Genomic DNA, 24476 nt, shown 5'->3' on the forward strand with positions numbered 1-24476 from the left:
CCCGCCTCTTTTCCCGGCTCCGGCTCCTCCCCGCACCCCCTTCGTGACTCGCCCGCCCTCGGTCTGTCGTAGCTGCGCGTCCGCGCTGCCTGTGCGCAGAGAGACCGGCTGCACCTACGTGCAGTTGCCCCAGCAAGGTCCTGCGCGGCTTGGGGTTTGTGGCCGGCGGCGATGTCGGCGCTGGAGTGGTTCGCGCACAAGTCCCTGGGCGGAGGCATCTACTGGATCCAGGAGCGCTTCTACGAGTCGGGCAACCGGGCCAACATCTGGCTGGTGCGCGGCTCGCAGCGGGACGTGGTGATCGACACGGGGCTGGGGCTGCGCAGCCTTCCCGACTACCTGCAGTTGGCTGGGCTCCTGGGCACTGAGCCGGCCCTGGGCGACGCCGAGGGGCAGCGTGGCGGCGAAGCGCAGAAGGAGCCGGCGGGCAGCGGGCGGCGGCCGTTGCTCGCCGTGGCCACTCATGTGCACTTCGATCACTCGGGCGGGTTGCACCAGTTCGAGGAGGTGGCCGTGCACAGCGCCGAGGCCGCAGCCCTGCGCCGTGGCGACAACTACGAGGCGGTCACCTGGCTCTCGGACAGCGAGGTGGTGCGGCAGCCCAGCCCCGGCTGGAGCGCCAGGCAGTTCCGAGTGCGGCCCGTCCAGCCGACGCACATCTTGCAGGAGGGTAAGCCACGGGGGAGGCATTGAGCGGGCGAAGGGCGATAAGACGAACAACACGAGCCGGCCCAGACATTCTCCCCCACCCCAATCGGCTCTGGAGCCATCTTTAAATGGCAGGGCACGACACTAGGTGAATTCATGCTAAAGAGTGTCTCTGGCCATGTACAGAGTGACTTTCTCTAAGGTAGGGTGACCATATCGAAAGGAGTCAGGGCTCTTGTATCTTTAACAGTTGTATAGAAAAGGGAATTTCAGCAGGTGTCATTTGTATGCAGGCAGCACTTAGTGAAATTCCCTCTTCATCACAACAGTTAAAGCTGCCGGAGCCCTGCTCTCTTTTGTATCTGGTCGCTCTAGTATAGCTCCTGCAGATTTAACTGTTGTGATGAAGAGGGAATTTCACCAGGTGCTGCATACACACAAATGACATCTGCTGAAACTCATATACCTTTTCAATACAACTGTTAAAGATATATGAGCCCGGTCCTCTTTCCATATGGTCACCTTATCTAAGGCCTCATGGATATTCAAGAATTGGGGCTTGCAGGCAGTTTTGAGCACCAGTAGCACTTTCGGTATTGCAAATATACTAATCAGACTACATCCTAAAGCAGTCTTACCCAACCTGGTGCCCTACAGATATGTTGGGCAGACTACAGCTCCCATCATCCCCAGCCAGCAGCTATGCCCAACACATCTGGAGGGCACCCCCTAGAATGCTTCTGGTGTGCATGATGATGTGGAAAGGGTGGGCTGCTAGAGCCCCCAACTCAGTAAAAGCTTTCCTTTTATTGCAATGAAAGCAATTTGTGTGGTAGACGAATGTTTATATAACATAACAAAATGCCATTTCTGACTTGATAATATACTTCACAAATATTAATATTTAGTATAACCTAATAGAATGCATTCAAAATAGTATTACCAGTACTAATATAGCTGCTTCGTAAATATTTGGTGGTGTTGATGGTAGACTCATAATTGGGCCCCAGTGTTTCTTAGGGCACTAGTAGGCTGTGAAATTCATAACCCATTACTGATTATAGTGGGCTAGCTGCTGGGCTTTATTGCTCCCAATTTACAAGGGAATGTGTCAAGGGAAGGGGACATTGAATGCCCTGATTATCCTGTGTGGTAGAGAGAAAGGAGAATGAGTGATGTCCTTGGATGGCTTCAGCAATTCGTGAACCATGCTAAAGGGTGGGGCAATTTTCCAACATATGAGAATTGAGATTTCTGCAAACTGTGAAAGGGAATAGTGTTTTTTTATAGGGTTTTGAGACTCCTTTGGAAATATGTAAATGGGGGGGAAGAGAAGGGGAATGTCCTTACAATTTTTAAAGAGCAAGATGTAGAAGGGACCATAGGAGCACAGCTCTGTATGCCTTGTGTGTGTATATTCAAGAGAAAAAGAAAATGTACGAGACAAATGCATCTTTTTGTCAAGAATCTTGCAATCCAACTCTGTGTATGTTGTGTGTGTGTAACATGGGGTATGAGGTATTTTCCTTTAGAATTTCAGCAGTCATATACAGGTATTGGAGAAGGGAGTCTTGCAAGATCCACGGACACTGCATCCAAGCAGAATTTGTCTTTCTTGAAAACATGGACATGCAATTTGAGTGTCTGTGAATGAGAGAGTATGGGTGGAGACAGCTCCTGGAGAATGGACTGTAGGAAGTGAAGTCTTAGGCTAGTTTGTACATGTACAATACAACATATAGCTAAGATATTTTGTTATTGTTATTATTATTATTATTATTATTTATATAGCACCATCAATGTACATGTGCCTTTAATAAATATTAAAACAATTCCCCTTCAAATGACTGACAACTCAATTTTACCAAGACGTATTGTTAGTGTACAAAATGTAATTGTTCGTACAAACCATTAATAACAAATACAAACTTAACCACCCTATGTAATAATATCCCTAGGCAATGAAGACATCATTGTGGGGTTTGTGTGGCACTGTTTATTTTATTTATTACATTTCTAATCAGTCAATGACCAATATTCACTGTTGTCTGAGGTCAAACACTCCAATCTTATCTTTATGGGACATTTACTCTCACTTGGCATGTGTCAGTCCATTCTACAATTTGTAGTTTAGATTATTATTTTGAATAAAAAGTCAGTTAGTAAAGAAAAACAAACTCTTTAATTAAAAAAAAACCTCTGTTAATAATCAAGTAGACCAATATTATGCATGTTTACTCAGACATATGTCCTTGTATGTTCAGTAGAGCTTATTTTCTGGTAAGCGTGTTTCCTATTGCCCTCATGTGTGCAGCTGAACGTCAGCGTAAGGATTGAGCAACAGTGTCTGTGTGGGGGATGTAGGCATATACAGTGTCACGTTGATGGATCCATTGACCGTTCTTGCTAATTAAATATTAAATGCAAGGTAGATGATATTTGAGGGTATATTAGAGCAAGCAGTTGGTTACAATTTCTATGTTAATTAAAACTTGTTTTTGTCAGGAACCTTTAAAGAGAGAGAGATTGAGAGAGAGAATAAAAGAAAAATAGTAATAATAATATTTTCTGATCTAGCTTCCTGAAATTGGAATCTGAGTATTATTCCGTGCTTCTGTGGGGAGGTGGCATTCCCAGAGGCGATAAGCTTGCCAGGAATGGTCTCAGGTGCCACTTTACCTCATTGCTTCCAGGAAGAACACAGCAAGGGTCCAAGAAGAGCATTTGATTAAGATTTCAGCATGAGATATGAGATCATAATACCATGTATTCACATTTCCAGATGGATGACAACATTTCTGTTGATGCAAGGCTCTTGAAAACCTTCTCTCAAATTAGTTTCATGTGGCCATTTTAGATCTTGGAAGCACGTAATTCATTTACTTTAGACAAGTTCATTTACTTTAGACTTACTTTGAGTAAGTGTCATTGAAATTCATGAGGCTTACTTCAGAGTAACTATTGTTTCTATTTAGCTTTTTAGAAACAACAACCCAGAGAACAGCTTAAAGCAGTGAAAACACACAGTTGTCCGATTCAGACATACATTCTCAGGTTCATGAATTATGGCTTACAAAGCTGGGAGGAAATATTAGAACTGGCCGCTCTCTCCTTGTTCTTCCTAAGTTGCACTGGCTTCAGCCCATGATACCTTTTTGTTTTAAACAAGAATTCCTTCTTGGATTTGTAATGGAGAACTCTGGTTTATTGTTTGCTAACTATCTAAGATGTTAAGCCATGATCAGAATAGATCCTGGCTTAATATCTTGGTTAGTTAACTGACATTAAATTTGAGTTCTGTGATCCTAGTTAAAACAATCTAGGATCACTGGTCCAAAGCCAGTATTCAAGGGAACGAGAGAGGGGCAAGGAAAACATGTGCAGCCAAGAAGCTCATTCCCAGCTTCATAGACCATGGAATGTACATCCAAAACTGGAAACTGTTTTCACATGCTTAATTGCAATGGAACTTATTCCTTAGTACTTGCATGTAGGACTTACATCTAGAAATTGCAGGAAAAGCTGATTTTGAAAATTTGCTTTTCCTTATAAAATTATTTTGTGTTGAGAATTTAATATGATAAATCTGAATTGGATTTATTAATAGGTATTTCTGTTTGTATACCACCATATACTTAAGACCCGATATTATGACGATGTTCATTGTTAATCACAGTTTAAACTGACAGTACAGAAAGACATGAAAGTAGAGAGAAATGTAAACTTAAAAACTAAAATAAATTTCTGAAGGATTTAAAATGAAAGTACAATGAATAAGAAAACCACAAGAATCTAAAAATATCAATGGGAATGTAATTGTAATTGTATGTATACAATTACATTTCTATTGTTTATTTTTTTCAAATTCTTGTAGCTTTTCCACTGATTGACCCTGCTCAGATTTAAGGGCAGTGTCCTGTGGCAAATTGTGGGTTTATTAATCCACAAATTGTAGGAATGGGCACTGTGCCCAAAGTGCTCCCTGTTTGAATTAACAGCTCTTGAATGCCACCTTCGAGGGCTGTTTCTGTGGCATCTGAATAAGGCACAAGGTTGTTCATGGGTTAAACAACCCCAAGTTAACCCACATACAACCCAAATGCCACTATTTGAACATCACAGAAACAACCCTTGAAGGTAGCATTCAAAGATTGTTAATGCAAATAGGAAATGGCTAAGGTGTGGTACACATCCCTGCATTTCATGGTTTAATTAGCCCACGATTTGCTGCTGGACGCAGACACCATTACATCCAAACAGCTTCATTGTGCTTCAATGTTATGAATCTGTTATTCTCTGGTTGTGGAATATAAAATGAAGACAGTGAAGTTTGTAATTGGTTTGAGTTGTACAAAATAAATTTTCTGAAATACTTGGTACTTGTCACAATCTCCTGACAAGATGTAAGGGTGTGCAGCCATTGCCTTGGGAAAAAAGATGTCCTCTGAGATGATTAAGAACAAATGGCTACTAGAAATGTTCTCAATTACATTCAAGCAGCTAGTAGTTTTAGTTAATTGAATGTTAAAGCATTTATTTATAAAAGCGAGTACTTCGTTACTGTAAGATTTCTTGTTAGTGTTTTTCTTGATTGCCTAGATTTGCAAAATTAAGCAGATCCGAAGTCTAATTGGTTTTGTGAAAAGTGATACATCATCCTGCTTTATGCTCTTTATCCTTTAATTCTGTATCCCTAGTTCATCCCACATCAATTATTGTTACTTGATATAATAAAATGGGGAGAATATAAAGAAATATAATGTATTAGTAGTTGAGAAACATCTGAAAAACTAGCCAGTGGTATCAGCCAACAAAGATTAATTACGGTGATGAGCATGTCAGAATAATCTGAATAGCTGGGAGTTCCATCTAATTTTTTAAAAAGCAATACTAAGCAATATCTTCCTCTAGAATATTCAATTTATTAGATTGAATTACATATTTCTATTACTGTTTAGAGAAAACAGTATTGGATTTAATCTAAATAACTGATGACAAAATAGCTATATTACAAGACAATTGGCTATGTATGCTTCAGTGATTTTCATGTTATAACGCAGCCAGGTTTTGTTTTGTACTGCATTTTTTCCCTTTGGCTTCCATTGCCAAGTGAGAAAAATGGAACTTTATACGGTTATACCTCCTTATTTATGACATTAGGTTGTAGCCTGATGTGAAATTGGTTAATTTAATCCCTGGTGAATACTAGGGTTGCCATATGGCCTAATTATCTGTGTTTTTGACATATCACCCAGTGTCTCCTGCCCTTTTTAAAAGCAATAAACCCACTCCTACTTTCCATTTTTCTAGCCTACGGTTGCATAACCCGTGGCCCACATACAGATGTCCCCCAAGCTTGAGATGCATCCTGCCACTGCTGCTTCTTTCTTAACCCCCCAGGGATTCTGCTTCTTAGATCGTTGATTTTTCTTCTGCTAATAGCAGACTAATAGCAGTCTCAGTGGAGATCACTGGTGATGGGAGAGCCTTTACCTAGTGTGACCATATGGAAAGGAGGACAGGGCTCCTGTATCTTTAACAGCTGTAAACAAAAGGGAAATTCAGCAGGTGTCCTTTGTACGCCTGCAGCACCTGGTGAAATTCCCCCTTCATCACAACAGTTAAAGCTGCAGGAGCCCTGCCTAGTGTGACCAGATACAAAAGAGGGCAGGGCTCCTGCAGTTTTAATTGTTGCGATGAAGAGGGAATTTCACCAGGTACTGCAGGCATACAAATGATACTTGCTGAAATTCTTTTTCTATACAACTGTTAAAGATACAGGAGCCCTATTCTACTTTCCATATGGTCACCCTACTTACCCCAACATTACTCCCCAATCATTTCTGCATGCTTGTGTGTGTGTTCACATGCACATGCAGACTCATGTGAAGGGCTCCAGCCAGCACTTCATTAGGCCATCCCTGTTCTAGCCAGGAAGACAAGGCACATCTATGACTGATGTGTAAGGCAAGGAGCAGGGTCCTGTTCTGTTGTTGTTGGTTCTATCCTGCCCAATAGCCAAAGCTTTCTCAGTGGCTTACAAAAGATTAAAACCTTAAAAATACAATATAAAATATAAAAAGACATTTACATACAAAACCAATTTTAAACAATGAACAATAAAAAATCCCAGGACCGGTTAAAACCTTATCATATGCTGTCAGGTGGGTTGGAGTAGAGGAAAATCTTAAGTGGTGCCAAAACCTTGGTAATGGTTGGTGCCAGGCATTTGGGGTGGTTTGTGTGTTAACTTGGGTTTGTTTAACCCATAAACAACTTCAAGTGTCCGTGTTCCGACATCACAGAAAGAGCTCTCGAAGGTGTCATTCAAGGGTTGTTAATGCAAACAGGAAGTGGCTGGGGCGCAGTATGTGTTCCTGCAATGTTTAGGTTAATAAACTGATGATTTCCCACAGCACACCACTGTTATGTCCAAACAGGGTCAATGAGTGTAAAGCCACGAGAATCTGAATATATCAGTGGAAATGGAAATGTATACATACAATTACATTCCTATTGATATTTTCAGATTCTTGTTGTTTTTCTATTCATAAGAACCATGCTGGATCAGACCAAGGGTCCATCTAGTCCAGCACTCCAGCACACAGTGGCTAACCAGACATTGGCCAGGGATGAACAAGCAGGACATGGTGCAACAGCACCCTCCCGCCCATATTCTCCAGCAACTGGTGCACACAGGCTTATTGCCTCTAATACTGGAGGTAGCACACAACCATCAGGACTAATAGCCATTGATAGCCTTAGCCTCCAGGAATTTATCCAAACCCCTTTTAAAGCCATCCAGATTGGTGGCCATAACTACATCTACCTGTTTTGTTTCCTCCTTGCGTAAAGAAGAAGAGAACTGTAACATTTCTCAACCTCCCCTCCAGTCAGAACTGAGATTGCTGGAAAGAAGCAGCGATATGATCATCTATGTGCTAAGATGTGCTAACTCTCCCTGGCATTAACTGGCTTTTAAAATAGATTATTTTAAGGAAAAAGTGTCTCAGGCCCTGTTTTGAGATTTCAAATTATTTCAGTCTTACAGACGGATGCCAACCCTACAAATTCCCCCTTCTAGCCCTGCATTTTAAAAAAGCATTAGCTGAATTGCATCACCAGCAATTAGCAGAAATTAGACAATCCCCAGTGGCCAATAGACACTAAACAAACATTTTTGCTCGATAAGATACAAAATAAGATCCATAGCGACAGGTAGATGCCAAAATGGCGACCAATTGATTAGGTATTTTGTGGTGGTGTTCACAGCAGTTCCTAGAATTCCCAGATGGGCTCACGAGTCCAAAAAGGTTGGGGAGGCCTGCTTTAACTGCTTTGTTTTTCAAAGGGCAGCCCTTCTTTTCTGCTTCCTGTTCCTGGAAAATCACGCCCGATTTTTAATTGCTAAAATTTTGTTAGTGAGGAGTCCTGGTGTTCCTGTTCTTTTAAGGCTCATCCCTAAGAGAGATTTGAGTGGGGAATGGATCCATTTTGATTCTAGTTTACATCCATATTTATTTATTTAAATAAAAATAGAAACATCTGGAGATCTGAGTTTGACCCTCTGCTGCTATGACTAAAAGCCATTGATAGACCTGCTGTATTTGGCTAATAGGCTTTAAAGAATGGAAACCTCTTGTGGCAATGAATTCTTTTAAAACTAATGCATGTTGTCTGACGTAGTACTGTGACCTCCTCCTTATCCTGAACCTACTGCCAGTGAATTATATTGAATGATTCCAAATACTAGGATTTTTTAAAAAGAAAATTAATGCCTCTATTCATTCTTTTCATTATTTTGTAAACCTCTGTCTGTCCACATTTTTCTCTTCTTTTTTCTTTGCAAAAATAAGTAAATGCTCATGCTGTACCCCACCCACAGCAATCATTTTAGCTGTCCTTTTTGTACCATCTCCAGCTCTGCTCATATCCTTTCTAAGATACAGCAATCATATTTACATGCAATATTTAATCCTATGCTGAAATTATGCTACTTGGTGTTTTATTTTTCATTCCCATTCGTAACACTGAATTTGCCTTTTGTACTGCTGCAGTACGGAGATGACATTTTCAGTGACATTTCTTCCATAACCCCCCAGATCATTTTTGTTGGAGATTGCAGCTAATTCAGGCCCCATCACCATATACATGAAGATTAGATTTTTTTTAATTATCCCAATGTGCATCACTTTAAACTGATTTGCACTTATTATTATTTTATTTTACTACTCCCATTACAACTATTAGCAACATATAAAGTTCCTACAATTTTTTATGTGCTGTACAGAAAAAAGATACGGCTCCCATAATCCGGTAAGCATGATACAAAAGGAAATAGCGCTGGGAAGGGAAGAGGAAAAAAGCATTGGAGCAGCTGCACCTCAACTGCAGATGGATTAGGCTAGGTAGTCCATCATGTTCATCATTGGAAGCAAGAACTGCAGGCCTCCCCTTGGTTTCCTGGCCAATGGCAGAAGCCAAAGTGTGTTTTCCTTGGGCTCTGCACTGCCAGGGTAACAGGCAGTTGGAGCAGAATGGTCTTCCTGGCAGGGAGGAGGAAAGCAAGCTTCCTGCAGCTGCTCCATTTCTGGTTAATGGATAGTGTGGACTAGGGTGATCATATGGAAAGGAGTACAGGATTCCTGTATCTTTAACAGTTGTATGGAAACGGAATTTCAGCAGGTGTCATTTGTGTGCATGCAGCACCTAGTGAAATTCCCTCTATCACAACAGTTAAAGCTGCAAGAGCCTTACCCTCTTTTGTATCTGATCACTCTAGTATAGCTCCTGCAGCTTTAACTGTTGTGATGAAGAGAGAATTTTACCAGGTGCTGCATGCACACAAATGACACCTGCTGAAATGCCCTTTTCTATTCAACTGTTAAAGATACAGGAGCTTTGTCCTCCTTTCCACATGGTCACCCTAGGGTAGAGTGGCTCTTATTCTCCTGGCTGCTGTTTTTATATATGTAGCATTTGTTCTTTTATATACAACTAACACTTGTAGCTTTAATAAAGGTTTTTGCCATATTCCTTCAGAAGGAAGACCCATTACTGCCTGCCTTTCTTAAATCCTTAAAAAAAAAAGTGTTACAATTGACCAGGTTCCTCTTAAGGAGTCCGTTATTAGTTATTTTGCTCAACAGGCCCTGCAATTTAGCATATGAATTTGACCTGTCAATTTGTTACTATTAAACCCACCAATTGCTTTTAAAGCTTCATTTCTTGTATTTGATACAGTTTCCAAGTACTGGCATTCCTTCCACATGTTTTTACTTGGACATTAATTGCAAAAACCTGTTCTTGATTTAGTCAAATAGGAACTAAAATGGTAGCTTGTGGCCTGGGGCCCATTATTGTGAAACGACCAAGAAACAAGATCCCTCATTTCTGAGGACAAGGTAGACACGAATCCTCTTGCCGAACCAACACGTGTTTTCCTGTGGGAGCCTTTCACATAGAATGGGGAGGGCAGGCGTACTTCTGTCCTGGCTCTTAAGTCAGAGTGGATCAGATCGCCCACATCCATATTATAATTGCTGTGAGGTTATTTCCTTTGGACTAACAACTCAAGTTTGGTGGGCAATACCATCTTTCAGTTGAAAGTTATTCATATGAATACCTTGCCATGAACAGTTAATGCAGTCATGTCAAAATCTGGCAAACATGGTTGGTAGATCATCTGACAAAACTGACTGTTTGGTATTTTCCCAGCCTTTGTGCAGCTCCCCCCACCCACCCATTCTAAATGGTTGAAATGCCTTTCCTGAGGCTTAGTTACTGGTAGAGCTTTGAGCTACAGTATGCTCATAATTGAGGAATGTTTGGCCCCACCCCTTTTGACTTTGACTCCTCCCATAGCTGGGCCCCCAAGGGCTTCTCTGAAATGAAAGGCAGCCCTTGGCCTGAAAGACATTCAACACTCCTGAATTAGTGGCTCCTCTCCATGCAGTTACTTTGCTCCATCCCTCACTGAACACTGAGGGCCTATTATTCAGAGTCACGGTGGTTAAGCATTTTAGCTAAACGTTATGGCTTAGCGTGTTGTGTGAACCATGACTTAGCGTGTGTTGTGAACCATTCCTAACCATGGTGCCTACATAATCACAATTTATACACACTCACTAACCATTTGCTGCAAAAGGGTTAGTGGCCTAACCATGGCTTATCAACAGCCCCTGAATCAGCTTAAATGTTTATACCCACATAGGGTATGACCATCTGTGTTGGGTATTAGTGCGCAAAAGATGTTTGAAAACCGGATCTTGGAACTGTGATGGCCCAACAGAACGACCGGGGTTTGTGCATTATTTGGCTTCTCATGGTGAGGTTTGCCACAGCATTGTGTTACATTTCTTCTGGAGATCACTCTTCAAAACATTCAATTCCCCTCCCTATTCTTTTGTTTTTTGTTTGTTTGTAGGGGATGTGATCAGCCTCGGTGACAGACAGCTCACTGTCATGCACATGCCTGGCCATTCAAGAGGAAGCATTTGTTTGCATGACAGAGAACGGAAGATACTATTCAGTGGGGATGTAGTCTATGACGGCTCAATGATTGACTGGCTTCCCTACAGCCGGATAAATGACTACGTTGCAACCTGCCAGCGACTGATAGACTTAGTGAATAGGGGTCTTGTGGAGAAAGTCCTTCCGGGGCATTTTAACACGTTTGGCGCCGAACGGCTGTATCGTTTGGCTTCCAACTACATTTCTAATGCTGGAGTTTGTCACAAAGTTTCTACCTGTGCTATGAGATCGATTGCAAGTCTAGCACTTCGTGCAACAAATTCTAGAACAACTTCATAGTATCACATGTCTCCTAATGTGCTATCATAAAACCCAATAGTGTACGTAAGTTTCTTTAAAGGAAAAATGGGCTGATAAGCCATAAAGATTCTTATTTTTATCTACTTCATTTCTATTTTAAAAAAGATATGAAATAAACTATATAAGCTAGTAGCCGTGCCAAAGCTACTTGTGTTCCTTCTATTTTTTCAAGGCAGGTTTGCACATAAGTTGAGTGCTATTTGACAGCTGTTCTAAATACGTTGTTTTGTATTTTCAAGCATTTTGAAACATGATGTGCTAAAATGAAAAGTTTTGCACTTGTGTCAGACTTGAGTTAGGGGTTTGTGTTGAAAGTGCATTTTAAATGGCCAAAATTTATTATGAGCAGTACTTGTAGGGAGGGGAGAGTTAGAACATTCCACTGTCTCATTGAATGCACTAAGTTAAAGCACCCAATCAATTATTTTTTATTGTATGGGGTGAATGTAAATGGCAGTTAATTACCAAATGTCGATATAAAGCACTATATCATATATTGTTGCTCTTCTTGAATTGTGTTGGATTTTGCTATTGTTTCCAAAACAAATGAAATGTCAGTGAATATCTGAAGTATATTGCTTGCTCTTTAAATGTGACTAATGGTGTAAATGTGAGTATGTATCTGTTCAGAGTTGAGTCTGACCATTTTATATTTAATACATACAGTTGTGATCATAATTCCTTTGTTTCTTCAGTACAGCAGCTGCAGAAACACCTCAGCACTAGTGAGTTGCAAATTGTTTGGTGACTGTTGTGAGTACAATGAGTCTCAGGAGAACGCAAATTGACATTTTGTGGGAGGTGGCTGGCAGAAGCAACATCTTTTGTGCTCTGGCTGGGTTCTTTTCACATTACAGGTGTGGGCAGGACTTCAGGTAAAAGTTTTGCCACCACCCAATGACTTTCTTTCCCAATTTTGTGCAATGTTTATTTGCAAGAAACTTAACACAAGCCCTTATCAATTATTGTTCTTTTTCAACATAAAAATCCTGTGAAACTATCTGGGACAGTGCCACTTTATTATGTGAAAGAGGATTTTGTGTCTTGTAGCTGTGGAGCTGAAATTAACATGATTGTTTGGAACTCAGTAGGATGGTTGTTAACAGCAGCCCTTGTGAAAACAGTGAATGGCTTCAGGGTTGTGGTGATTGCACAAATGTATTTTTCATCTTTTTGAAGCTTGATTGCATACTATTCCCCCTACATCAAAGAGCACTGCACATACGGAGATTGAACCCCACTGTATTCAGCACTTTAGCCTTGAGCAGTCTTGAGGGTAAAAAGATGGATGTATTCAGTTCCTTAAATGTTAAGAGTGCCTATTTCCTGTTGTAGAGGGGAGCAGAACAGTAAGCAGGCTGATCAGAGCCACCAGTTCAGACATGCAGTTAGCAATTCCTTTTAGCTCTAATCTGAAGCTTGCACCAAACTGATGGAGACATATCTAATGTTGCAGATTGCTTCATTTTGACAGTGAGCTTTAGAAGTATTGTTTATAATAATGAAAATCCCAAATTTAATACCCTTGAATACTAGGAAAACAGGCACCAAGCAAGGTACGTTTGAAAACAAATTGTTGCTCACAGAACATTAGAATAAAAATTAGCAATTGTAGCTTGCTTCATGTTGTGGGCTGGTGAGGCCCATAACCCCTTCAAGGCAGAATATATGCATGTTTGGAAACAAAAAAAGTCCTACAACTCCCAGCATCCCTCAGCTAGCCATGCTGGGAGTTGTGGTCAAGAGAGTAGGAGTGAGTTGCCAGATCATGCACTTCTTACCCTACCCCTTCCCTTCTCAAATAAAGTCATTCCGCCTGTGTTAACCGCAGTAAGTTTTGTGTCCACAGAAATATTAAGCACAGTTAAGGGTAATCTGGTTCCTGCTTAACCAATATTACCAACCAGTTTGGGAATGGCCTTTGTAAACTGCTAGTGCCTTGTTTGTTCTGCAAAGTTCTAGATCTCTTAGATCGAACCATTACAAAGTGACTTTGTTCTGGAATACTGCTGAGGCACTAATGATGATTTTACCCAGAGGTAAAGTAGACTCCCTATTTTAAACCTCTCTTCCTCTCTCTCTCTCCTCCATGTCATGAAAATTCTTTCCCCAAAAGATTAGACACTTGGTGCATGGCTCATTGTGAGGAGAATTCAACTAAGGAATACTGTGATTGCCAAAGATTAGTCTACACTGAAGAACAGAGTTTCTGCCGTTGGAACAGTTTTTTCGGCTTCTCAAGTGAGCGGATAGTAGATGCAACCTGCTGATTTTTAGACTGAGTGTTTGTGTCCTATTTCAGTCTAAATTAACGCTCACAAAGCCAGATAAGCTGGAATCAAAAACTATCTGTTGTTCTTGGGAAATGTAGTCGGATAGGAAAGAGATTTAGCCCAATTCCTCAGTTCAGTGAGACTTATTCCCAGTAAGTGTATTAAGGACTGCAGCTTTAGTGCAAGTTTTCACTTAGAAATAAGTCAACTTTGAATTAGAGTTGGTTAGTAAAGTACAATCCCAGAGTATGAATGTTGTTACATAATCTAATCTTGCTGTCTTAATTATTTTTATATTATAAAACAATAAGCATTTTTGAAAGAAGTTATTAAATATCTTGACCTTATCAGTATTTGAGGTGTCTTATATATTTTCACTTTAAACATTACGGAATGTGAGGCATTTACTATTGATTTATTTGTAAAAGATCTAGACACCCTTATGGATTCAATATTTGGCTGCTTATAATGGCTTAAAACACAGCCGATAACCTACTTCAGGTAAAGTTCTTCAAGTTAAAGCAAAGTGTATGTTGTCAATTCAACAGTTTTTATTGAACTGGGTCATGAATTATGGTGTAAGAACAGGTTTAAAGGCATTTTAAATGTTGTAACACACTGTACTGTCTACTGCTGAAACTTTACTAATAGTATATGCCACTGTTTTCAAGGAAAATTGTATATTATTTTATCATAGATATTAATAATAAAAAATTATGACAATGAAACTGCTCTCTAGTGATAATTGACCCAATGAGGGGAGAAAGAGTATGTATTTATTCCCTCTTGGGGGACAGGAGAGGGGTGGGGATGGTGATAGTGATAGTGTAAACCAGACTTCCCCAACCTGGTATCCTCCCTGAGCATTGGCCATGTTGGCTGGGGCTAAAGGGAATTGTAGTTCAAAACATCTGGAAGGCACCAGGTTAGGAAAAGCTGGGGTAAACAGTTCGTGTTTTCAGTTGAGATAGCAGAGCCATAGCAGCTGCCACCACTCAGTGGTTTTGTGCATTTTGAAGACTCGAAGGAGGGCAATGTTCCTTGTGGAAATAGTTCTTTGTGAAAATGAGAACACACACCATCATTAATTGGGATCATCTTGGTGTGCAAGACCATTTACAATCTGACATCTTGCTCTGATATCCCAGAAAATGCTTTCATCATGTTTACTACAACTGTCTTAGCTAATTGTTCATTAGTTACTTTTGGTCTTCTTCTTGGCCAGATCACTTATGAAATATGAAAGACACTAATGGTATTTTGAATGTGTTTTTGTGCTGAAAGCATTTCTCATTATTCCTGAAGCCTGAAAATAGGCCAGTATTTCACCCTGTATCTGAGATGATTGCTTGCCTAAGTGCTCTTCTCTCTTCCCCCATGAGGACATGGCTCACATGGGGCTTACTAGAGCTCATGTTCTTACCCATTATGCTACTTACACATCTCTTGCATCTGGAATTCCTTCTAGTTATCTTCAGTTGATTTTTAAAACCAACACTGATTTGTTTAAACATCTCTGAGGATGCCCCTCCGTGTAATGTCACAATGCAAAAGAAACAGAAGAGTTTGTGCGTAGCTTGAATTATAAGAGAAGACATCTAGAGTAAGGATTGTAATTGAATATAAGTGGGAGATAAACTTAAACTCTTTCACACTGAGCTCAAATAGAGTAGGTTCCAATGGGTCCCACATTTGTGTTAATGACGTTGCCCCAGCCTAAACTAACCTGTACAGTGTACGTAGTGCAATCCTTTCCCCTACTGTGCTAGTTACATCGCACAAGCATTAGTTTACGCTAGCCCAGCACCATATTTATTATTATTTATTTAGAGTATTTTTATCCCGCACCTCAGCTAAAAGGCTCTCGGAGCGGCTTACAATGTATCAATAAAGTAGACATAGTACTAGCCCTGGGTCACTATTGGATAATATCCATAACAAAAAAAGTTGATGGGGTGGGTGGGTTGGAAGGATGATATTTTAAGAGTTCAGTAATTAACAGCTTGTTTGATGTCTCAGTCTTTTAGTGGCTTACAAAACTACTTACAAATGAAAGTGCTGATCTGGGGCTAGTCTTGAGGATTCTTTTGGTTGTTCTACATCCATGCATAAACCCAAAAATTACCCAAAAAATACTTATGAAAAGTTCTAAGTAGAGTAAATACATGAACATTTTATTCACATATTAAAATGTCCTTGTTCTTTCAATATATAATGAACAAGAGCTACCTTTAAAAAAGAAAGGAGGGGGAACGCCATCTGCTGGTTTAGTTCCATATATACAGATATGACTACGATGAACATTTGTGGTTCTTTCTGTCTTAAAAGTGTTGCTTCACAGTTAAGGCAAACTTTTTTTTTAAAGCTATACTTAAGCAGAACGAGTAAATACAGGCTGCAGTCCTAACATTTACAAGGGAATGTGAATATGGCAGACCAAAAAAAAAAGGTAAAGCATAGAGGCAGCACGTTTTTGGTTTTAGTTTGCATTATGTGCTACATCATCCACCAAAACGTCCGTAGCAGGCACATTTTGAAATGTGCAGAATTTATTGGATTAGAAGGTAAACTGCTAAAATGTTAGAGGAGAGTGGGTTAAAAGTAGCTCTCTTCCCATAAAGTGTTGGGGGGAAATAATACTATTACAGCTGTTCAGGCAGTGACACAGTATCAACTAAGCCAGTTTATACAAACAGCAGCGTGTAAAGTTTTAACTGGCTAATATCTTATAAAGATGGGGTGTGGGAATTATATGTTTGAAGGGACTCTTCCCCCTTTCCCTTTAACAAAAAAGTAAAAACAGCAATCTGAACAGTCCTTGATGCTCTAGTTTTCTATGTGCAGAGAGTTATCTATCTGGTGCCATTCAAACATGAAATAATCCCCATCAGCAGCAATATCTGGTAGAGTTTAGAAAAGCTTTGTCAATAGATTTTGCTGGTTGTAAATAATGGCCTCGACTATTATACCAGTCTAAACTTCAGGGTCCCTTTAACGCGGTGGGGTGGAAAAGAGAACTGCCCCAAATACGGTCTACTGTGGCTGAGTTCGGACGACATGCTAATCAACGGCTGTTTCCCACATTGTTCCTATTCCTCCCGCCGCCGCCGTTGATTAGCGTCGTCCTAACTCAAGACTGTTGAGTATAATTTCGATCCTTACTACAGGGCAGGGACGTTCTGGCGCTACAACCAATGAGAGTTGGAGAGGGCGGGGTCAGTCTACGTCAACAATCAGCGCGGCGCCATTGAGTTCTCCCCCGCCCCTCGCTTCCTTCTGACGTCCGTGCCGTACTGCCTTCTGGGTGACGTCGGCGTGTAGACGCCAATTTTTAATAGGAGGTTGGGTGGGCTTTTAGCCTTTTGATTGACAAGCGGCTCAACCTATCGCGATACGCCGTACAAGGAGAGGCGGGAGGGGTGCTTCCCAATGTCCAATTATAGCTGAAATCTGAAGAGGGAAGCAGCGTTGTTGGCAGAGGGGCGGGTTTTGCGTCCCGCTTTCGAGGGAAGGCTGTTGTTATAGCTCTGATCCCGGGTGCCGGTAGTAGCCAAAGTAGTAGAGATACGCTACCCCCTCACTCCCGCCTGGTGTCCGGTTTAAGGGGTGGAGCCAGGAGAATGAATTTGGTATCGAGGTTGGTATGGACCGGGGGTGGGGGCGGATGGGGGAGAGAGAGGTGATGAGCTCGCTTCTTGTTGCTATGGTAACGCAACGTTTCCCCCTCGCGAGTCGTTTGTCGCGATACCAACCGCAGCGCGCGCGATTCCTCCCTCCTCCTCCCCCCCCGCACATCAATTATCTTTCCTCTCAGGACATAGCTGACCTGTAGCTGTTTTCTGAGCCGCTTTTCCAGATTTGCCCCTGGCTTTCGAGCATTTTCTTTATTTACTGAAAAAGTTGTTTTTGTTGTTAACCCCGCTGAACTTTTTTAGGGGGGCGTTTTTGGTATCCCGACTTTGTGCCTATTAGGTTCTCAAGGCGGTTTGCGGACTTAATTTAAAACACTATAAAAAGCAGTAGTAAAGTGCAATTAGTAAATAACAAATCAAATAACGCAGCCTAAAACCAAGAAAATAAGTAGTCAGCCCTAAATATTTATCCCTTAAAGGCTTGTGTGAATGGGGCAGACTGAGGTATATGGTAGAGCGGAGGCAATTTATGTGTGTGATTTGCTTTTTACCCTTTGAACTATATTGTTGATGGTCTCCCAAGTTATCCCCACAAACAGAAAATGGTTATTGGTGAGGTAGTTGCCAATTATAGGATGGGGATGCCACTATGGCAGGGCCATAGATCAGTGGTAGAACATGTGTTTTACATGTAGAGAAGGTCCTACATGTAGAGAAGATCCTAAATTCAATCCCTGGCATCTTCCTGTAATTCTGGAGAGCTGCAGTCAGTCAGCAGAGGCAGTATTAAGCTATATGGAACAGTGGTCTGCTTAAGTATGAGGCAGCTTTCCTATGTTTACTTAGATGCATGCATGAGTGCCATAGACCTGTCAAAATTATTTTCTTTGTTAAACTAGTGTAGAAACTATAGTAGCTCTTAGGAATGCAGGAGTCCATCTAACATAACATTGCCTATTTTCATTGGATGTTGGTATAAGAATATCCAACATACAACTTCAAAAATAGCCAGCGTATTCACAGTGCTTATATGTACAGATCTTCAATTTTTCCATTTTACAACAATAGTACAGTCAGCATCGCTGATATGTACAGAAGTGGGTGGGAAACAAGATAATTCACATGCAAAAGGAAAAAAAGGGGATACATACATACACACAGGAAACGAAGAGTGGGATAGAATGCTAAGAGCAGAGCAGGGTATATTACATGAAATCAAAACATAGCTGAGGCTTTACTTTCTCAGTTGTCCTTATCAGCAAAATGACAATGCCTATCAACTAAGTGTGCCACATAACTAAAAATGTTTGTAAATTAATGATAAAAACACCTGGTGCTTTCTATAATGGATTGTGCAATTGTCTTTTTCTTCTTTATTTTCTAGAGCTGAATTTTCTGTTGAAAAAAACAAGAGGAAAAAAAGAAGAGAATTAACTGAAGAACAGAAGCAAGAAATTAAAGATGCTTTTGAGTTGTTTGACACAGACAAAGACAAAGCTATAGATTATCATGAACTAAAGGTAATTTTTTTTTCTTAATGCCTGATAGTTTGCAATTATTTTTTAAAAAACACCTCACAATTACTAGGCTATGTTTTTAAATATGCTTCATTGATCATAGCTTTTGTATTTGACAGTAGTTCTGTGATGTTTTGAAAGTGTTGAGCATGTAAGTGAAGCTGTTGATTTATAACATAAGTATGACCAAGGAGAATAATCTTTAAGAGCCCTTGCAATTGTAGAAGTTAAAGCCCTCAGTACATTCTACAAAGAAAATGAGTAATTAAATACTCAGCAAATACTTTTATCTCATAAGGAAGGAGTGGGCAACATTTTTTCCATTTAGTGCTTCAATCCCTTGGAGGCAACCTTTTGGAGGCTACATGATAGTGGTAGGCAGAGCCAGAACCGCTCCACACTGTTTCTCTCCCAGTGTCTTTTGTTCCTTCTTGTACCAGCTGCTGCCCCACTGAGAAAAAAAACCAAGCACACAGACAGATGCAAATCCAAGCTTGAAGCCACAACCACAGTATATTTTCAAAGAATACTATCCATGCTACTTGCTGCACTCTGGTTAGGCCTCCAAGCTTGTGTGTGTACATGTCTGTCCACATGTTGGTTTCTTACTTGACCTTGTCGTGGCAACTGGTACAGGAAGGAATGAGAGATGCTGTGGGCTGCATAAAATAAAGCCAAAGACCACATGTGGGCTGTGGGTTGATCACCTCTGTCATAAGGTATGTGGCAGATACACATGTTTCTGTGGTATACATGAATTGATTTTTTTTTAAAAAAAGACTCATACAAGGTAAAAGTGAGTGTGGTGTAATAGCATTGTATAGCTCTCTGAATGTTCATATTTCATTTCATGTATTACATTTCTCTTGGCTATATGTGGTATGAAATACCCAATATCTCCATAATTTTATAAAATAGGGCAGTATTATCTGCTGTTGTGGAGGAAGCTGAAGTTGAGAGAAAGTTTCTTGTGTCTAGTTAAGTTATGTTTGAACTGGGCTATATCTCACACTTCAGGTTCTGCAGTACAGAAGCTCTTGAATGTGAGTGTTAAATGTTTGTTGTGGCTTCCTATAATGTATAAAGATACCTTAAAATGAAGAACCACTTAAAACATTAATACTGAACATATATATATTTGCCCTTGGTAGGTAGACATGCATTTCAGAGGCGACTAGAAGTAGAAGGAAAATAACTAGCATTTGTGTCATGTTATACTAACACCATAGTTTGTAATTCTCAGAAATTTCTTAAAGCTGCTGTGTGACATTCTGTTAAGTTTATTAATTTTCTAAGTGTCTTACTGTCAGTGGTTCTCATGAAATGCTATCATAAACTATGAAGTAAGGTCCCCTGATTTCATTGTAGCTTATTCCAATGTAAGTGCATGGGATTGCAACGTTAATATAATAATCATTCTAATCCTTAAAATGTCTTACTGCCAACTGAGTTCTGTAAAGTAGTGCCAAAAAGTGGCATAGGAGGGAAATGTGTTCTATCTGGTTGCCATCCCACTTCCACTCAGAGAACATAAGAGATTCAAGTTTGGCTTTTTGCTCTGGTACTCCTCAAGCTAGAAAATGTGAAACTATCCCAGTGGATGAGCTAGCCCACTGCCTGACTTAAGAGTCCAGAACAGAGATGAGCAACTTGTGGCTCTCCAGATGTTTTTGCCTGCAATTCTCAGCAATTGCTATGCTGGGACTGATGAGAATTGTAGGCCAATATCTGGAAGGTCACTACTTGCTAACTCCCCTCTAGAATAATGATTGGTGGCCTAGAAGTGGTGTGTAGAGTATTTTGCTCAGCTTCTGGATACCCCTTTTCCCCTAAATGGGAGATTGTGTAGAGGCCCTTGCAGTGATGCTTGATGATGTCTCAATTACCAACCAGAGGGGAGCACTCGTGTATTGTACTTCTCCATTCCATCATGCTGCAGAGCAGAGAGAGAAGAAGAGCAGGACCATTCCATCGGCTCTGTTGAGAGACCAGTTGTCTTTGGCTCCTCTTCCTAAACACTTTCTAGCTGCTCATTATAAGAGCCCTATAATTTGAAGAACTAATGCCTGATTTTGCTTTTCCCCTCTTCATACCCCTTTGCTCTTGTGTTGTGTCTTTTAGACTATAGGCCTGAGAGCAGAGGTTGTTGTTGATAGGAGTAGGAGTAGTATTGCTCTATGAACTGCTCTGGAGGCCTGTTCAGCTGAAGTGTGGGGTAAAAATGCTTTAAATTAATAAATGATGGCCGTACCAATGCCAGATTCTTCAGCTTGAGGTGGATCAATAGACACCTCTGCATACACTTTGCCAGGATTCTGAAACTGGGCAATTACTTCCTTGCTAGGGAAATGCCAGCTCTTGAGACAATCTGGGTCCTGAGGTGGATGACAATGGCCATTTCTAGTGCAGAGCAGCAGGTTTCTTATTCTGTAGTTTTCTTTTGATACTCATTTTTAGGGTGGTGGTTCATGAGTAAATGGGTTTTGTCATAGGAATATAGGGCAGTATCCAACGAAGCGCTTAACCCCTGGTGATTCCCTTCCGCCAGTTGGTCCCACTGATTTTGCTGTGCAAGTGGGCCCCATCACTTATGCAACAGAGATTTAATGCTTCCTGGAGGAAGCCCTGGAATAAGCATAAGCACTCGTTTCTGATTGGGTGATGTTGGTGGATTTTCCTTAAGCGAGCTCCCCTGACTTGCCCTGTTCCAGAAATGAGTGTTTCCAATCATTTCAGGTTGCCTCTGGAAGCGCTAAATCTCCACTATGCAAGCAGTGGGTTACATTTGTGCAACAGAATCAGCAGGACCCATCACTTGTGGAAGGGATTGGTAGGGGTATAAGTACGCCGTTGGATACTGTCCCTATTGAGTTAACACTGTGTTTTGTTGTCACTCTGTTTTGTTGATATTCACAATAAAAAATTAAAACAAAGCAATAACACTGTTGTCATAATTTAATTAATGATGCTTATATTTTTCTTAGATTATCTCGCATCTTTTTAACATGACACTACCCCAACTTTTCTGTGTTGTGTATTTCCCACACTGTTCTAAGAAATATGTACTTGAAAGTGATTTGTATAAAATGAACATTGCACTGAATCTGAAACATTGTTGCATTTCTATTGTTTCCCAAAAGGTGGCAATGAGAGCCTTGGGTTTTGATGTGAAAAAAGCAGATGTGCTAAAGATTCTTAAAGATTATGATCGTGAAGGAACTGGAAAAATCACCTTTGAAGATTTTAATGAAGTTGGTAGGTATTGAATTTTAAACATGTTATTAACAAGAAAGTTGGCAATAATCAGTAACTAAATGTTTAGCTAGTCTGTTTTTTCAATAGACATAAGTGTAAACTTATTAGGAATAACAGTTAAGCATTTCTTAGTATTTGTATTGTCTTTTGAAAACAAACAAAACTATATATATTTTTACCTCCGCCCTCCAGAATGCAGGGTGCATGTTCTGCTATTCTCCCTCCCCCCATTTACCAGTAAAATTGTGAAAATGAACAAAGGGGTAAGACTCAAAGTTTACTAGTAATCTGTAGTTTTTCATGTTTTGCTAGTTTTGTTTTACAATACCTACTTTTTAGAAGTTTTATATTCTGTTTCCTCAGAATTTTAAAAAATCAGAATATGGTAAAGTAATTGTACCTCAATGCAGTTTTGGTACTTAAAACTTTTGCAGCTCTATGTAGAAGCTTTGTACAATATTTTCTATTGCTATAGAAAATATTGTACAAAAGAGAGAATGAATTTTCTGCAGAACTGACTATTCTCCTACCATGTCTGTAGATGGTGATGTGATGTTATATATATTCACTTTCCGCCCATGTACCTGAGGCTATATATACACACTGTTCTTTAGTTAGATGGTGAAGGTGAATCTTTTAGATTATTTTGGCCAGAAAGCTGATGTCTGAGACGAAATAAGAGGCATTTACATGCAGGATAAAATTTAAACAACAAAAATGTCTTTATAGAAGACTAGATCTCATATTTTTTTCCATTTTAGTGACAGATTGGATACTTGACAGAGATCCACACGAAGAGATACTCAAGGCATTTAAATTGTTTGATGATGATGATTCAGGTAAAATAAGCTTAAGAAACCTGCGCCGTGTAGCTAGAGAACTCGGGGAAAACATGACTGATGAAGAACTTCGAGCAATGATTGAAGAATTTGATAAAGATGGTGATGGAGAAAGTAAGTCCTAAAAATGTTATGTTTATGTTATAATCTTATATCTTGGAGGTAAAAATACGCTTTCCTTGATGATTTCATGGTGAGACCTGCTCAGACAAATGACCAATTTATCCTGCATAAAACTGAATCCTACAAATTCCCCATAGATCTGGAAATGAAATCTTATTACTTCCTATTCAAATGTGAAATTAGTTGGCATGTATTAGTAGAAAACATGAATGCATTGGTCTCTTCTTTCATTTTATTGTGAACAGTGGCTAAATAAACTGGGGTTAACTATGGTCTGCAATGCTATTGAATCTGCCATGTGTTATTGAAAGCATGGAATCTACTTCAGAAACTAAGAATTATATATTATCATAAACAAATACTAATAAACAAAGTATACATTCGTGTAGAAGACAAAGCCCAGAGAAGCCGATCATATTGGTGGTTATATATGTTTGTAACGAGATAAGACTTGAAATTATTATATCGCTTATTTTGACCTATAAGCAATTACAAATCAGGCTGTTTTAGTAGTGCTAAGTTATTTTATTTCCTATAGTAATTGCTTGCACCTACCTTAGTTAATCCTTCAAAATGTTTGACACTGCAGCCTTTCCAATATTTTTGAGAGAATTTTAGTATTTAGGCTCCCTGCAACTGCCAAAAAGGAACAAAGTTGATTAATAAAAGTTTTTAAATAACATATATATGTCATACTTAACTGTTGTTTGGTTTTGGTTTTTTTACAGTCAACCAGGAAGAGTTTATTTCTATCATGACTGGAGATGTTTAGCATTACAAGAAAAGAAGTGAACTTGGCACAAAAAGGAAGGATTATTGGCTTTCAGCATTGAAGCTGCCACCTTTCTGTTTCAATTAATTTCTGTAGCAGGAGCCATGCAAAAAATAATAAAAATTTTCCTCAAAGGACCAAAAGAAACACAAAGTATATGTATTAAGAGGTTGATATTTTATATCATTAAATTTTAGAATAAGCAGTGTTATGTTTGAGTACTCATTTGTAAAATAGCTTTGTATAAGAGTTTTAAATTAAATCATAGTATAAAACCTTTTGAAGTTGACATTATTTTAGCATTAGCTGTGGCCTTAGTTTTTATATAAGAATTTAACAGACATCCATTTTAATAAAGTCTTCTTTTTATATTATATAAGTCTTGTTGGAGTGTTTAATCCAAATAGAATTGTGGATTTAATTGTCAACTGTAAAACTGCTTACTTTTTCAAAAAATAGCATTTGGCATTTTAGATTTTTGGTTCGATTGTGTGAAAATTATTAATTATTACTTTACATTTATATTCCACCTTTCCTCCAAGAACCTCAAGACAGCATATATTTCACTCCCCCCATTTTATCCT

General features: G+C 39.7%; 2 protein-coding genes across 2 annotated transcripts; both read left to right on the plus strand.

The window, feature by feature from the left end:
- Positions 1-67: 67 nt before the first annotated feature.
- MBLAC2 (metallo-beta-lactamase domain containing 2) lies at positions 68-14482 on the plus strand. Its single transcript, XM_063129625.1, has 2 exons — positions 68-670; positions 11075-14482. The coding sequence occupies exons 1-2, from the start codon at positions 172-174 to the stop codon at positions 11458-11460; spliced, it is 885 nt and encodes a 294-aa protein (XP_062985695.1). The 5' UTR covers positions 68-171; the 3' UTR covers positions 11461-14482.
- A 2741-nt stretch (positions 14483-17223) lies between these two features.
- Positions 17224-24271, plus strand: CETN3 (centrin 3). Its single transcript, XM_063129626.1, has 5 exons — positions 17224-17391; positions 18771-18906; positions 22044-22158; positions 22920-23111; positions 23849-24271. The coding sequence occupies exons 1-5, from the start codon at positions 17375-17377 to the stop codon at positions 23890-23892; spliced, it is 504 nt and encodes a 167-aa protein (XP_062985696.1). The 5' UTR covers positions 17224-17374; the 3' UTR covers positions 23893-24271.
- Positions 24272-24476: the final 205 nt, after the last annotated feature.

Source organism: Elgaria multicarinata, chromosome 6 (genome assembly GCF_023053635.1).
Source record: "Elgaria multicarinata webbii isolate HBS135686 ecotype San Diego chromosome 6, rElgMul1.1.pri, whole genome shotgun sequence".
Lineage (NCBI taxonomy): Eukaryota > Metazoa > Chordata > Lepidosauria > Squamata > Anguidae > Elgaria > Elgaria multicarinata.